Source organism: Dryobates pubescens, chromosome 24, assembly GCF_014839835.1.
Source record: "Dryobates pubescens isolate bDryPub1 chromosome 24, bDryPub1.pri, whole genome shotgun sequence".
In the NCBI taxonomy this organism is placed as follows: Eukaryota; Metazoa; Chordata; class Aves; order Piciformes; family Picidae; genus Dryobates; species Dryobates pubescens.
The window spans coordinates 167,202-183,665 of NC_071635.1; the positions used below are offsets into that span (position 1 = coordinate 167,202).

Sequence of the window (16,464 nt, forward strand, 5' to 3'; positions counted from 1 at the left end):
GGAAATCTTTGACACTCTCATGTTGCTGTGACACTTTGTTAGTAAAGCTAACTTGTCCTCTTGCCCGTTTGTTAAATAGCTGATAGGAGATCTGCAGTCCTTAGAAGGATCTATAACCCTTATTAACATAGTCTTGTTAGAAGTGCAGAGCTGCAGGCTCCTTGAAGCGTTCAGAGAAGCGGACTCTCTTAATTCTTTGTTTTCAGATATTCTGATTAATACCAGACCAATAGGTTCATTTAGAAAGTCAAAGAACAGGTTCCATGCATCTAACAGAACACACACGTGTACTTGCAGCTCAAGTCAACTTAGAAGGAAGTTGAAAGGGCACCAATTCTTGTGCCTTACAACTACCAAGAAGCGGGATCGGCAGGTTTAGTCACCAAGGGGATATTTAACTGACAATTTGCAAAGCTGTACACAAAATGGCAGGTACGTTTACTGCATCCAGAGTGTGTACTTCAAGACCTTTAATTCTCCTCCTTGCGCAGCGTGCATCCAGCTTGCTTTCCCATACAGTCTGATTGGGGCGACCAGTTCACCTCCACAGCAGGTCTCAGCAAAAGCGGGACGGAGGAACAAGGGCTGAAAGGGGACTTAAAGCGGCAGGTGCTGCGGAAACTGCCGCCCGCCCTTCCTCTCCGCCCGGAGACAGCCACAGGCAGACTCCCCGTAGCCTTTCCCGTCCCTTGTTCTCCGCCTCAGCGGTGCGTGAGAGGGGGGAGTCGCCACGTCCGCTTCCCCTACAGGCACCAGCTAGAAACGTCCATGCCCGCCGAGACAGCCCGACCGAGCGGCGGGGAGCAGCGGGGGGGAGCAGCGGGGGGGGGAGCAGCGGGGGGGGGAGCAGCGGGGGGGGGAGCAGCGGGGGGGGGGAGCAGCCGTCCGCCCTCCAGGAGGGGCCCGCCCCAAAGCAGGACTAGGCAGGGGTGCCGGCTTTTGACTTTGGCGGACTCTTCGCTGAGGTCAGGAGGTTGCTTTGGGTGGAAGGCACCGCCTGGGCGTGACACCAGGAGGCTTGAAGGGGCCGCGTCGGCTCTGTAAGCCTGTGTCAAAAGCGCTTTCTCCCGCGGCTCTGCCAAGATAGAGCCGTCCGGGGGAAGCTCCTCGAGCCCTCACCACCGTCTCAGCGCCACCTCGGGGGCAAGCTGCCAGCCCTGCAGTAAATCACGCTGCCTCCGACGCCAGCCTGACACAACCAGCCTTTCCTTCAAAGGCTTTTAAGCCGGAGGAGAGACAAATTTCCTTCCTCCCCTTGCACTCCTTCCATCTCGGTTCGCCAGACCTAAGCGGTGTCTCGCATGACCTATATTTACATCCTGCGGGGAGCAATGCCCGGAGTGGGAGGAGAGAGAAGGAAGGAGGAGAAAGGAGGACTCCTTCCCACCCAGGCTGGAAGTTTGGGTGGGGACGCGGTCCCAGGATCGCTTTGGACGGGGCGGAGGAGCTGGAGCGGAAGCCTGTGGCGCTGGCGGTTTATCTCCGCTCTCGGGCCGTGAGCGCCGAGCTAGTTTCGGTCCTGCAAGCCGCTTTTGCTGTTCGCGTTCGGTTTCTTTTACTCTTTCCAGTCAATTAAAGCAGTCTCAGAAAAACACCCAAAAGCAAACAACAACAAAAGAAGCTTTATGAACAGCAGACTTCAGTTACCGAGCAGGCTGGTAAAGTCCGGAGCGCTGTTGCAGGCAAACAGCGTTAGAACAGGCGATGCCCTCAGGCGCTGAGTCCCCACAGGGGAGCAATCTGCGTGAAGCCACCCCGTGAAGAGCGGGGCAGGGCTGAGGGGAGGACCGCGCGCCGCCATCCTCACCTGGGCGCACCTGGGCGTGCGCAACCCGGCGGCGCCCGCCCCGCGCGGCAACGGAGGCTCCCGCCCAGCAAGGGCCGCGCAGGCGCACGGCTCCTCGCCCGGCAGCGCTCCCGGGGCTCAGTGCTGTCATGGCGGCAGGGAACGGCCGCGTCGTCGTTAGGAAGCGATGGGGCTTATTATGACTGCGGCGTGAAGTGGCGGCAGCTGGAACTTCAGGCGCCTTTCGGGAGAAAAAGAACGGCCGAAGCTGCTTTAGTCTGCTCTCCGCAGCTGGACAGAGGGGCAGAAAGAGCGGGTTCCCACCCGCCCTGGAGCTGGGCGCCAGAGCAGCCCCTACCCCCTTGGCGGCAGCGAGCGGTGAGTGAGAAGTTGCTGGGCGGCCGGGTCGCTGCACCTGTCCGCGCCCGCCGTGCAGTGGCAGGAACCGGAGAGGCGTCAGAGAAGGGGCCGGGAGGGGAGGAGGAGCGTATTCCCTGTAAGAAATTAAGTAAAGTAAACGTTTCCTGGACCGTGGTGCCAGTGCGACTCTCCCCTTTGCGGCGGGACAGCTGGGACTATGCCGGGGCGCGGCATGAGCGCTCCGGTGCGGGGCAGGGGCGCGAGGGCTGTAGGCTCCATGTGGGACTGTCGGGCTAGTGGAGAGCGTCTGGCACTAGGCGAACTGAAATGTATCTGGGGTTGTCCTTTAGGGCTTTGAATACCTGCCACAGGACAGAGAGCTGCTGCCAGACGTCTCCTGCTGAGGAGCTCCCTCACCGACTCCCGGCCGCCTGCCTCCCTCCCCCGCCGGTCGTCAGTTTCCTCCGGGAGACGGAGCCGAAGGGCAGAAGGGAGCCCGAGTCGTTGCCCTTTCTCGGAGCTAGTCGAGTAGTGACCTGAAGTGAACGAGCCATGGCGAGTGAAGACAAACAAGTGCAGCCAACAGGTGATGATGGAGGAGGAGGAGCAGGGAAAGAAGGAAGTGCTGTTGAAGGGGAAACTGTGCGGCAGCCTTTGAATCCAGGAGTCCCCATCCGAGGCATCAAGATGAAATTTGCTGTGCTGACAGGATTGGTAGAAGTTGGGGATGTGTCCAATAGAGACATAGTCGATACTGTATTTAATCTGGTAAGTTGATCACCTTTGTGGGCATGAGAGAAAAGAACTGCATGTCTGTGCAGAAGAACCTAATGCTTTTTGGATGTAATTTTTCTGCCAGTTTTCTTTAATGTTGTTTACCCTTTCAGCATTCCGGATTTGAGCCAGATTCTTTTTACTTACAGCTCGCAAAAACTGGAAATCATAGAATCATAGAATGGTGGGGGTTGGAGGCGACCGCTGGAGTTGAAGACCAAACCCCTGCCAAAAGCAGGATCACCTAGGGCAGGTCTTGAAAGTGTCTGCAGAAGAAGACTCCAAAACCTCTCTGGGCAAAATAAAACATAGGAGCCTCTATATCTAAATTGCAACTTGAAACAGCTCTGAACAGCATTCCTTCTTTGTTTGGCCCAGAGAAGTTGTTGCTTTGTTTAGAAGTGAGAAGTGTGTTTGTGTTTAAACATTCAACAGGTGTATCCACCAAGAAAGGTGAATGTTGATTTAATAAACAGTCATCAAAACACACATGTTGTTTTGAGCCAAACCAACTTTTCCTATGAAGATGTCAGTGTCCCTTTTGGATTCCCGTTTGCTTTGGAAGGAGGCAGAACATTTTTATGTTACCTGCAGGGAGCGGAGGTGTTAGGGAGCAGCTCATTCAAATGCTTTACGTTGCTTATTTGGAAGAGTAAAACATGATTTCAATGTCTTTTTTTTTTTTTTTTTTTTCCTCATTAATGAGTGGGTAGTCAGCTGCTTTGTTTTTAGTATGTTCTGGTTGTATTGAATACTTAACAAATCTTACTGAAAATTGAAGATACAACATTTCCTGTTGAAGCTGCAAAAGTAATGGTGTGGAATCACAGAATGGTAGGGGTTAGAAGGGACCGCCCCCCAGAGATCATAGAGTCCCCAAAGGAGGATCACATTTAGTTGGGTTTTGAAAATCACCAAAGGACACTCCACCACCTCTCTGGGAAGCGTGTTCCAGGGCTCCAGCACCCTCACACCAAAGTTTTCCCTCATGTTGAGGAGGAACTTCCTGGGTTCCAGTTTCTGTCCATTGCAGCTTATCACAGGACAACACTGAAAAGAGACTGGCCTCTTCTTCTTGACACCCACCCCTAAGGTATTTTTAAACATTGATCAGATCCCCTCAGTCTTCTCCTCTCCAGGCTACACAGCCCCACATCTCTAAGCCTTTCCTCATCAGTTCCAGTCCCTTCATCATCCTCATAGCCTCTGTTGGGCTCTCTCCCATATATCCCTGTCACTCTACTGTTCAGTTTACTGGGCCACTTCTAAAACAGGCTACTTGATAATGTTTGCAGCCAAACATTAGGAGGAAAAGGTGTCTTAAATTTGACAAAGATACTCTGCTATTATCAGAGGTCTCAAAATCTCCAAAAAGGCTAATTTTTTTCTTCTTCCTTGCTTTTAGTGAGCACTTTTGACTTTAAACCTGTGGTTTCAGACAAACCAGGAAGTGAGGGCATGTAACAATGCAGAGCTTGGTGATGAGGAAAGTTGATACAGAAGCCAGCACTATTTTTTAAATACTCTTTGCCTTTAATTTATTTTGTTGGTCATATTCCTGCCTGTGCAAGCTTTAATATTTTGCATGTGCTGTGTCTTTTGTGTGTGCTTAATGTTTTTGGGTTGTGATAGATGTTTATTTGTTGAGTATTTCCTTGTGAGCAGAATGTAAATGCTGTGCATTGTTTGGATGAAAGCCTCGGTGCAGAGGAATTACGGTACTGGTGACAGTCAAGTGCAGATGAGAGATTTCATGGAGGCTTCAAGTGTGAGAAAGTGATTTAAGTGACTTAGAATCCACTTGAGAATTGTCTTTGACAAAACCCAGTGCTCAGATCTATGGACATGAGGTTCAAAAGGAAATGCTGGTAAAGAGTCTAGAAGTTAGGACACTTGCACGAGGGGAAGTTGTTCATGAGCGTGGTCTTTTGGGTGGTGTGCTGGAGGTGTGTTTCTTGGCGGCAGCAGAAAAATGTTCAATAGGCTAATTAAAAATGTAAAAGCTTGATGCTGGAATTCATTTTCTGGTCCGTTTTGGACACGAGAGGAATGAAAAATTCAGTTTGATTTTTAGATTGAAGAGATCTGGAGAGTTGGATCTGGGGACTTTCATTCTCCTGGATCTTTGTTTCCCAGATAGAAGTAGGGGAGAGTTTTTGGCCCTGGAAACTTGAAACTGTGTTTTCACTTTTTTAGCAAGTGAAGGTACATCCCTGACTTTCCTGAGAAGACTCCCAACAGCTCTAGCACACCTGCTACAATGTGGGAGGCTAAAGTTCATGCACCTGCACCACATTATTTTGTCGGAGCACAAGTAGCGAGTTGTTAAGGACCATGAAACAGCCAGGAGTTTGATAGGAAGGACACTTTACCTAGGTTATGTGAGAACAAAATCCAAATTTTGGAAAATATATATATATAAAAAGTCCCCTGGTTTCTCTGAGTCCCAGGAAAACATATCAAGTGGTGACTAATTTGGAAGGAGATGTCTTGATGTTATGTAGTTTTATTAAAAATGGAATGCTTAACAAATCAAACCAGCAAACAAACTCATGGCTTTTGTTACAGAAAACACCCGTGTTCTGGACTCCCCCCCCCCCCCCCCCCCCATTAAGCTCACTTTAATTGTTGCTTTATGGGAATGTGAAGTCTCTTTCCAATACTGATCTGTCAGTGAATTCTGCCTGTTTAGGTGCTAGTTCTGCCTCCTTGTTGTGTCACTTAATTGCTCTGAAATCAGTGATCACAATTTAAGGCATGTCAGGTGTTGGTTAGCAATGGTGTGTGTGTGCTTTTCTGTACCTGCATGCAGAAAACCTTTAATTTTTCTATGAAAAAGTTTGTTTCCTGCTAGTTTTTGGAGCAGTTTACTTGTGTGCAGGTGTGGTTGGGGGTTAAGCCCAACACATCCCTCCTATTGGGTTTCAGTCAGTTTGGAGACTCAGATCTGCACTGTCTCAGCAGTGTTAGCAGAAATCAGCCATTTCGCCACTTCTGCTTTGGAAGCAGGACATGTACAGTATTTGTGAGAGTTTTTGATCACTCAAGTGAGACATCTTTAGACCAGAGTGGGAGGAGGACTGGGCAAATCTGTGTCAGAAGATGTTTTTACATACTTATTCTGCAAAGCATAACCACCCTCAGATGTTAAGAGTTTATTGTTTAAAAAGGTAGGTTAGCTGACCTGATTTTTTTTCTTGAGCAAACATCTTATTTTTGTATTATGCTCTTAAGCCTTGCTGGAGGATATAGAGATTATGGCAACTTTCTTGTGTGTGTGGTGAATAATCAAGAGAAACTAAAAGTGCTGTCTTGATGTTCATCAAAGATTTAAGGTCATGCTTTATATGTGAAAGACTTAGAAGGTTAAAAATCGAAAGTAACTGACCTGCTCCTTATTAAATAAGTTCAGTTCTGCTCCTCGAATAAATTCAGTTTTGTAGCCCTGATGCCTTGAGTGAAAAGCTTCTGTCCATTGGTGTAGGATCTTGAGGCTGCAAACCACTTAGAATGTTTACTCTGTTCAGCAGTATGGCAAACTCCTTAGTAAGCTCACTTCTAGCATCCACCAAAACCCTAGCAGTCTCATTTTATTGTCTTCAGAAATGCTACTCTTGGAAATACTCTGATCTTCTTTGTTTTGGTCAGTATTTTCTGAGGACCTAGTTTTATGGCCTGTATGTTGGCTGTGGGTTCATGTATTTTAGCACCTCTTAAAACCAGGAAGGAAAATAATTGACTTTGAAGAAGTGTCCTAACTTGTGAAAACCTTTGAAAGCACAATTTTGTTCAGGTATTAATGTGTTCTGTTACTTTTCTGAGTGAGCTAAACTATGTGTGTTAATTGCTCCTGGATTGGGAATTGGTTTTTTTAAATTGATTTTGGGCAGCAATTACTTCTTGAATTTCCTTTATATACGAGTCAGGTGAATTCCTGTTCATGAGATCATATCTGCTGCTCCCTTCCTCCCTTAGCTTATTAAAATAAAATAAAAAACTTCCTGAGAGAAAAAATAAATTATTTACAGTGGGATCTGTTGCTAACTTAAAATAACCTTGTCTTTCAGTTTTACTATGAAAAATGCAAGTTGGCCTCCTACTTAATGAAGAAACTTTCAAACAGAGTGGTAGAAATAATTCAGCAATTGGCAAGACTTAGAAACGTATATAAATAAAATGAGCTGCAGTACTGTGAGACTAGTGTCAGAGAGGACTTGTAGAGTCTGAGTTTTTCAGGCGCAGGAAACAAATCCTGCTAGGAAGGCTGCACATCCTGCACTGAAAATACAGGAGGTCCTGCAAAATAGTTTCTGGATCACAATTCTGGGCAGAGCTTGTGTTCTAAATGGGTTTGTTTTGTATCATATATCACTGCTGTCTTGTTTCCATGTTGTTGCAGGCTTCTTATTTATATATAAACTTGGCTCACTGGATCTTGCTTTCTGTAGGTAAAGGCTCTACCTGACAAGTGTTTTGTTCACAATGAATACTGTGCCTACAGGGGTTAACTGTGCTGCATTGGGAAATGGATATTCTGGCAAAACCCTGCTGTGTTTTGAGCAGGTGACTGTACAATTGGTGTCTTTGTGTGGGCTGGGGTAATTAATTTTGGGGACTTCTTGCCGGAATTTACTCGGTCTCAAAGTTGAGACCTGAGACAACAAATACTCTAGACTTTCTTCTCAAAAGAAATGCCATGCCTTGCCCCATGCCAATCTTGTTTTAAAAAGCTTTAGCTCTTCTAATTGTTCTATTGACTATGTTATAGATTCAGTTTGTTGGGTTTTTTCCCTCAGTCTGTGTTGCAAAGATTTTTGTTTTTTTTGGTCATCTCTCTCTGGTGAGGAGAACATGCTGTTGCTTCTTAAGAATGATGGTTTGTGGGGAGGTCCTTCCCAAAATTCCCCTAGCGACAAAGTGCAAATGAGAAAGAAATCTTAGTTTTTAGTACCTTTGGTGGAAAAATAATGAGATGTGAGGTGCGAAGACTAAGATTACTTTAAAAATGTAATTTGCTACCCATCTCCTTTTTGTCAGACTTTACTAAAACCACAACCAAAATTCAATGTAACTTTAAAAAAAAATTCTTACTGTTTATCTCTCCTTGTTTCCTCTTCTTAAAGTAGCCTTCTTACCCAATCCCACTTGTCTTGTTTTATAGAACCAATCTGAGGCAAATGTCAGGGCTGCCACTCGTTTTGCTTCTGCTCATGTGCCCTCTGCTCTTTTTGCCACCTCTTCATTGCTATGGTTTCTGCACTGTGAACTCTTTATAGAGGTGCTGGCATCACCTGCTGATACAACACATTTCTAATTCGGTATGAATGGTTCTGAAACATTAATACAAAGGATTTTATGAGATAGAAATTTCCCTCTTTTCATCCCTGGTCACAGACCATTTTTTGCATCTATCCTGCAGAAAAGTCTCAAAGCTAATGCTGATAGTATCAAATGCATTACGTCAGGAAAATGCACCGCGAATGTCTTCAGGACACTTTCGTTACCTTACTGGGTGTTTTAAAGAGTTGGGATTGATTTATGTGTAAACTACTAATGCTGATGACAAGCGAGAGTAATAAAGTAGCTTCATAGAATCATAAAATGCTTTAGGTTGAAAGGGACTGCTAAAGGCCACCTAAGCCAGTTGCAGTCATCAGGGATGACTGCAGCTAGATGAGGTTGCTCAGCTCCCCAAACAACCTGACTTGGAATGTTTCCAAGGCTGGGGCATGTACCACCTTTCTGGGCAACATGGACTGGCATCTCACCACCCTCAGTGTGGAAAAAATTGTTCCTTCTATCTAGTCTGAGTCTTTCTCTTTTAGTTCCAAACGATCACCCTTTGTCCTGTTGCAACAGGCCCTGTGAAACACTCTGTGATCGGTCTTTTTAAGCACTGAAAGGTCACCAGAAGTTCTTCCTGGACCTTTTCTTTCTTCAGGCTGAACAGCCACAGCTCTTTCAGCCTCTCTTCAGAGAAAGGGTGCTCCAGCACTCTGATAATCTTCATGCCTCACCTGGACCTGCTCTATCAGTTCTGTGTCCTTCTTGTGTTGGGGGCTCAGACCCAACACTGCAGGTGGGGTCTCGGCAGAGGGTCAGAATCCCCTCCATCCACTTGCTGCTCACGCTACTGGGGATCGGCCCAGGACACAGCTGGGGCTGGGCTGTGAGCTTGCAGCACTGCCTCATGTCCAGCTTTTCACCTCCAAGCACCCACAAGTCTTTCTCCACGGAGCTGCTTTGCATCCCATCAGCCTGCAGTCTGTACTGATACTGAGGACTGTTTCTGGAGCATCTCTGAATGTTGAGCGTTCCTTGATCTGTGCAGTTGCTCTGAGGGCTGGACACCGTAAAGTGAGACAAAAATAGACCAAAAATTATCCAGTGAAAGAGATTATTGGAGGGATGAATCCAAGTGTGTGTGTTGAAGAGAAGTGTCAGCTAAGAAGGTTTTTGAAGTGGCTGTGTTGTATGAGAAGCAGAGGTTAAGGGAAATCAGAGAGGAGGTATTTGCTAAGTTCTTTTTCAAGGCAGTGTTGGTTTGCTCCCATGTTCAGTACTCAGTGGTTGGTGACTTGTTTTCTGAAAATCATCCAGCTTTCTTTGGGGTTTCTTTCGCTATCTGTATATTGGGTTTTACCACCTCCTGGGGATCCTGCAGTCATTCTGAGCTGTATCCCACTTGGTGTGGTGTTCTGGCTTTGGTTTTTTTTTTTTGGTTTTGTTTTTTTTTTTTTTTTTTACTGCATAAGGTGGTAACTTGAAACTATTTCTAGCTTCTGTTTTATGCATTCATGAAGCTCTTTATTAACCTTAAAGAGGAATCTGTAATCTGTCACATGGATTAAATAAGCCCCACATTAGACATTGGACGTGAACTAGCTACTTTCTACCTTCAGTGTTTTGTGTTATAAAAGCCTTTAAGAATCATCTCTGTCAAATTCAGCCTTGCATGCATTAAATTCGTGCATATCTTTTTAAATAACTTCTATTTATTTTAAATGGGTCAGTCTGGGGAGAAAAAAAAAAAGGAGGTTTTGTTCCTAGTCACTAATTACAGTTAGCTAACTTTCTGCCATTCAAGTGTCTTCCCCATCCCTTAGAGGCCTTGCTGGCCTCTTCGTAACATTTTGCAGGATGGTTTTTACTGTTAGCGTGACCTAATTGTTAATGCCTTAATTTAGGTTACATATCTGCTTTAACTAATTCTGGGTTTTTCTGTTAGACTTCCTAGTGTGCTGAAGCATGTTATTGCCTGTCCAAAAGCTAGTCTGGCCTTTTGGTTGGTTTTTCATCCTGTGAGAACCCCTTCGGACTTGGTCTGTGTGGGCTCTTTGGCCATTTGCCAGGAATCTGAGGGCTTCAATTCATTTGCATAAAGCAGGATACTGTTGCCACCTGCTTTTCTGAGAGTGGTGGGGCCTGTGGAGACTGTCCTTTCCAGCATGCACTGCTCCCATGTTTAGAGCAAATAGCAGTCGAGATACACCCTGACACAGCTGCTCTGATGAAATTTGCTCAATAATGCTCCTGCATGGGCTGCAATTGCACCTTTTCCTGTGGTTTCTGTGCTGATACCAGACATTTCATAGATTCAAAGAATAGTTAGGGTTGGAAGGGACCTTTAAAGATTATCTATTTCCACCCCCCTTGCCTATCCCACTAGACCAGGTTGCTCAAAGCACCTTCAGGCAGGGGGCATCCACAATCTCCCTGGGCAACCTGTTCCAGTGTTTCCCCACCCTAACTGTTAAGATTTTTTTCCTCATCTCCAGTCTAATTTTACTCTCTTCAGAGCTAAATGTATTTCATCTCATCACTACAAGCCCTTGTCAAAAGTCCCTCCCTAACTTTCCTGTACCCTCTTCAGGTACTGGAAAGCTGCTCTAAGGTCTCCCTGGAGCCTTCTCTTCTCCAGGCTGAACAACCCCAACTCTTGCACCCTGTCCCCATATGGAAGGTTCTCCAACTCTCTGATCATCTTCATGGCTCTCCTCTGGACCTGCTTCAGCAGGTCTGTGTCCTCCTTGTGCTGGGGGCACCAGAACTGGATGCAGTGTTGCAGGTAGGGTCGCCCAAGAGCAGAGTAGAGGAGGAGATTCACCTCCCTAGATGTGATGGTCACGCTTCTTTTAATGCAGGCCAGCACAAGGTTGTCTTCTGGGCTGCAAGCAACCACTGCCAGTTCATGTTGAGTTTTTTTTATTGACTGACACCCCCCCAAGTTCCTGTGTGATCTGCTTTAGGTGATCCTGCTCTGACAAGGGAATTGGACTTGGTCTTCAGATGTCCCTTCCAGCCCCTACCATTCTGTGAAGTCCTCCTCCTTGAGACTGCTCTTCAGCCACTGCTCACCCAGGCTGTACTTGTGCCTGGGATTCCCCCAAGAAACTTGTAGTTTGTCAAGAACTTGCATTGCTGCGGTGCCTTAGATTCCAAAGCTTCACAAGTAGGCTTAAGTAGCTTCTAAATAGTAACAAATTTGTGGAGAAAACCTAACGCCTTGCGCTGAACTGGATTCCTCTAGAGAGCTGGGAGCAGCTAAGTCCCAGGCATGATTTTCTTGTTAATAGCTTGCCTTGAGATGATTTAAATTAGAATAGCTTGTGGGACTAGGATGTGCTCTGTTGTCTGCTGTGAAGAGCTGTGACTTTGAGCTGCATGCCTCTTCACTGCAGCCTGCCCATGAGTAGTTCTGCTGATGCTTTTGTATTTTATACACATGTAGCCAAAAAATTTCATGTGCCAGTTCACATCAGTTTTGGTGCAACTGAAAAGCTGGAAGTGAGTTTTTCAGGCAAAAACCTCTGATTTTGTTGCTGCAACTGAAGAATGCTCGATTTAAAGAACTATTGGGTTAGCTTTTGCTTTCTCACTGAAAATCAAAGCCACTTAGGACCCAGCTGTTCTATGGAAGTGTGTTGTGTGTGGTCATGTCACTCTCCCCTTTGCCATCACCAGTTGTTCAGCAACAGGTGTGAACAGCAGTTACAGAAATAAATTAGCAGAATGAAGTCTGCTCCACTTAGACACTCTAAATTTTCTAGTTTTATGCAGGACTAGCACTATAAAACAGTCACTGTAACAGTGCCCAGAGCTTATTTATTCTCTTTTGGGAATGCAGCAAGACTAGAGGCAGCAGTAAGCAGCAGGTGAGATGGTCACTGCAGTGGGAGAGCAACAAGACAATCAGAGGTATCTTGCAGTGGACTGGGAAAAGTGTGTGATTGTGGAATCCAGGATGCCGAGTGTTGGCATGAGAAGTCTCTCAGGTTATGTTATTACGCTGCAAGTTTGGGTGGGTATTGTACATGGATTCACAGATTGCATCAGGTTAGAAGGGACCTTCAAAGGTCATCTTGACCAACTCCCTTGCAGTGACATCTCCAACTAGATCAGGCTGCCCAGGACCACATCAAGTCTGATCTTGAATGTCTCCAGGGACAGGGCCCTCAACCACATCCCTGGGCAAATTGTTCCAGTATTTCACCATTTTCATTCTGAAGAGCTCCCTCCTGATGTCCAACCTAAATCTACTGGTTACTTTCCCAGGTATGATTGGAATGGATGTTGGTGGGGAGCTGCTTGGTGGAATAAGGTGAACTCTCTTGCTGTGGATTTGCCTGATAAAAGTTTTGCAAATCCTTTAACTTGTAGTAGTGCGTTATTAGAGAAGTCTTTAAGTTATGTTGTTGGCACTTGAGATAAAAATTGTTTTCCTAAGGAGAACTTTTCAGGTGGACCTTGGAGTCAGATAGTGCTTAAAAAAAACCCCACAACACACACACAAACCCCAAAAACCCTAACCAAAACAACCCAGTAACCCCCCAAAAGGTTCTTATGTGGAACCACAGACACAAGTTTTAAACAATGGTCAGTGATACAGAATTACTGATAAGCCTTGAAACACTGCAGTTGGGAGGAGAATAGGAATCAAATTACAAATATTGGTAATAGTGTGTGACTGTTAAATAAACAAATGGAAACTATCAGTTCAGTCATCATCTGTCTCCTGCTAATGGTTTTGTTGAAACTAAGCATGTGTTTTGTCTGTGGTTTTGGTAGTGAACTTGATTGAAAAGAACTGGCAAGCTTTATTTCCCGCCCCCCAGTTATGCTGTAGGATTTGGTTCCGGTGTGTAATTTGGGTGCTGCAATGCCTGACTTTTAGGCGTCTGCTATGGAGCATGACACTGAGTAACTGTGAGCTTTTAGAATGCATTTCGGCATAGCTAACATGAGATGGGGAGCTCTGTGCATTTAATATCTTGTTGATGTTATAGAATGGGAGAACACGTGAGATGGGGAGCTCTGTGCATTTAATATCTTGTTGATGTTATAGAATAGGAGAACACTTGAGATGCTGGGAATGGATTTTTTCAATTGGGATTGTAAAATGTTCTTTGTCCACTTTGTAATCTACAGCCAAAGGTCACCTTCTGAAGCTGTGATGTTCTTAACACCTCAGATTGCCTTGATTTAAACAAGGTAGCAGTGATGCCCCACTCAACCATAAAGTGCTGTGAAAAGGGTTCTGGGGCACAGAAACTTTACCAGCGGCTTCCCATCTTCATGCATATCAGTACATGGTCATGGAGAAAGGATTTCCTACTTTTATTGCCCATTTATTTCTCAAAAGGTCTTCACCTTGTGCCATGCTAGGTTATGTACTGTTTAACCTCACACCAGGACACTCTGCTTTGTCCTAGCTGTACTTCCACCCTCCCTCTTCCATGACCTGGCCCCTACTGTCCTCATCCTGGGCTGTAAAAGTGAGTCCTGAGTGCTCACTGGGTTCTGAGCCAAGAAGGCAAATGGATGTCCTAGGGTGAACTCAGATGAGTGTGGCCAGTAGGTCAAGGGAGGTTTTCCTCTCTCTGTGTTCTGCCTTGGTGAGGCCACATCTGGAGTATTTTGTTCAGTTCTGGGCTCCTCTGATCAAGAGAGCAGGAACTGTTGGAGAGAATCCAGTGAGGACCATGAAGATGTTGGGGATACTGGAGCATCTCTGTGAGGAGGAAAGGCTCTAGGGGGATGTTCAGTCTGGAGAAGAGCAGCCTCAGAGGGGGTCTGATCAATGAATGCTTGGCAATAGCTGAAGGGCAGGGGCAAGAGGATGGCACTGAGCTCTTGTGACAAGAGGCAGTGGGCACCAACTAGAGCATGAGAGATTTCATGTAAATTTAAAGAAAAGCCTTCGTGAGAGGGGGCCAGAGCCCTGGAGCAGGCTGCTCAGTGAGGATGTGGAGTCTCCTCTGGAGAGATTCGAGACACACCTGGACATTGTGATCCTGGGCAACCTAATTTTGGCAGGCCTGCTTTAGCAGGGGTGTTGGACTAGATGATCTGCAGAGGTCCCTTCCAACCACCACCATTATGTGTGTGACTGTGTGTCGTGGGAGTTGCTGTGTTGCCGGCCAGCAGCCGCAGCTTACGGCCGGCAGGGTCGCTCCAGCAGAGAGCAGGAGCCCAGGGCGCGCTGGTCCGGGGAGAAGCCGGGTCCGGGTGCTGCAGGCTAAGCTCTCCAATTTCGCCGCGAGTCTGGTGAATTAGTGCACAACGAGTCCGAGACCGCTTTCTGGTCACTGTATTTAAGATTCCCTACACTGTGTCCAGTGCTGATATACCCTGGGCGCGAAGGGCACAGCCGATGACCATTCCAGGTGGCAGCGAGGGCTGCCCTGTGAGTGAATACAGGTGAGGGACCTCGGCTCCCGGTGGCGGGAAAAAGCCTTTTTACTGTTCCCGCTCACGCCCGCAGGGGAGGGGCAGGAGTGTCACACCTTTTGTCTTCCCTGTTCAAACCGCCGCAGATGGAGGTGGGGGAGAGGGGGTTTGGAGCACCCTACAACAAGCACTTGTTAGGACTTTAGTGAATTTTTCTTTATGGTGTACAGAATCCTGATTTCCTTCCTGGAGCTGGATTATCTTCAGGTGGAGAGATTTAGTCACTGAAAGAGCACCAGAGATGGTTAGACTTACTTCAGAAAGAGAATTTAAGTGACTGCAGCTGGCAATTTTTTCTTCTGGATGGTGCTGTCATGTTGTGTGCTGCTGAAGGAAACACAAGAATGAAATGTACATATGGCCACTAGATTAATTAAATATTAGTTATCCAAACATGGCCTTCTGGTATTCGGGCAGTGCTTTGATATGTGGAGTTACTGTAGTCCTCTCTTCCATTTTCTAATGCTGTGAAGCAGTAAGGTACTTACATAGACACTGCCTTTGGTATTACGAAGCACCATACTCCTCTGTGAGAGATCATAGAATGGCTTGAGTTGGAAGGGACCTTAATGATCTTCTGGTTCCAACCCCCCTGCCGTGGGCAGGGACACTTCCCTCTAGACCAAAGTCTCATTCAGCCTGGTCTTAAACACTTCCAGGAATGAGGCATCCACGGCTTCTCTGGGCAACCTGTTGCAGTTTCAGCCTCACCACTGTTATAGTGAGGAACTTCCTAATGTCCAATTTAAGTCTACCCTGCTGTAGTTTTGCCCCTTGTCCTGTCACCACATACCCTTCTATAAGTAGTCCCTCCCGAGCTCTCCTGTAGCCCCCTTCAGGTACCGGAAGGCCTCTACAAGGTCTTCTGAAGCCTTTTCTTCTCCAGGCTGAACAAGCCCAACACCCTCAGCCTGTCCTCCCTGTGGTGGTGAGAGAAGGTTCAGGTACAGTATTTACAATATATTCAGAAATATACAGCAAAGAAAGTAATACAGAACAAAAATCCCTTCTCTGGGAATAGGAGGGTTCCCCCCCGTACCCTCTCTCTCTCCCTACCTCCCTTTTTTCCCAAAAGGGTTAGAGAGAGAGAGAAAGGTAATTATTAAGGAGGAAATTCTGGTTAGTCTTCAAAGCGCATGCAAGGATTAGTTTTGTTATCTCAAGGTCAGGTCCGGCTAGTTGCTCAGAAGCAGACCGGCTGAAGAGACAGAACAGACTGGAACTGAGAAAGATTCCAACTGAACTAAAACTTAAAGTTGCATTCTACCAATGAAATTCATTTAGACTTTATCTTTGTTTTCAAAATATTCAGCCAGAGTGTTCCAGCACTGTCCCTTTCTTAAAGACACAGCCTAAAACCGTCACACCTCCCTCATAGCAGAGTCTCCTTCTCCTGAGACTTTCAAGACCTGTCTGGGTGACCTGCTATAAGTGAGCCTGCTTTGGCAGGGGGCTGGACTTGATCTCCAGAGGTCGCTTCCAACCCCTACCATTCTGTGAGCCTCTGGTAGCTAGGAAAATTATGTCAGATGATTGTGTTTATATACGTCTCCTGGTCCAAGTGAACTTGGGAATGGGTACCTTCTTGGTCCTGATAGTTTGAGATTCATGAGTTAGAAAGGGAAGCTGAGTAAGAGGTATTTCTAACATGCCTTTTTCCTCTGCAGCAGCTCTAGAGGACCTAGAGTGTCTAATTTACTGATACAGGGTGAGTGGGAGCTGGCTGAGCTTCAGTGCTGAGAAAGCTGTTGCATACAGATCGCTAGTGAGTTTTGGAAGGAAGCCAGTGAGATGTTGTAGGGTTTCCTCAGAAG

General features: G+C 46.4%; 1 protein-coding gene across 2 annotated transcripts in view; it reads left to right on the forward strand.

The window, feature by feature from the left end:
- Window positions 1-2,501: 2,501 nt before the first annotated feature.
- The window catches only part of LRBA (LPS responsive beige-like anchor protein), a 324,288-nt gene continuing 310,325 nt past the window's right edge, over window positions 2,502-16,464 (forward strand). For both annotated transcript variants that reach the window (XM_054172464.1, XM_054172465.1), the window contains exon 1: window positions 2,502-2,914. In XM_054172464.1, coding sequence (XP_054028439.1) covers window positions 2,699-2,914 — 216 coding nt within the window. In that variant the 5' untranslated portion in view covers window positions 2,502-2,698. The remainder of the gene's footprint in view (window positions 2,915-16,464) is intronic.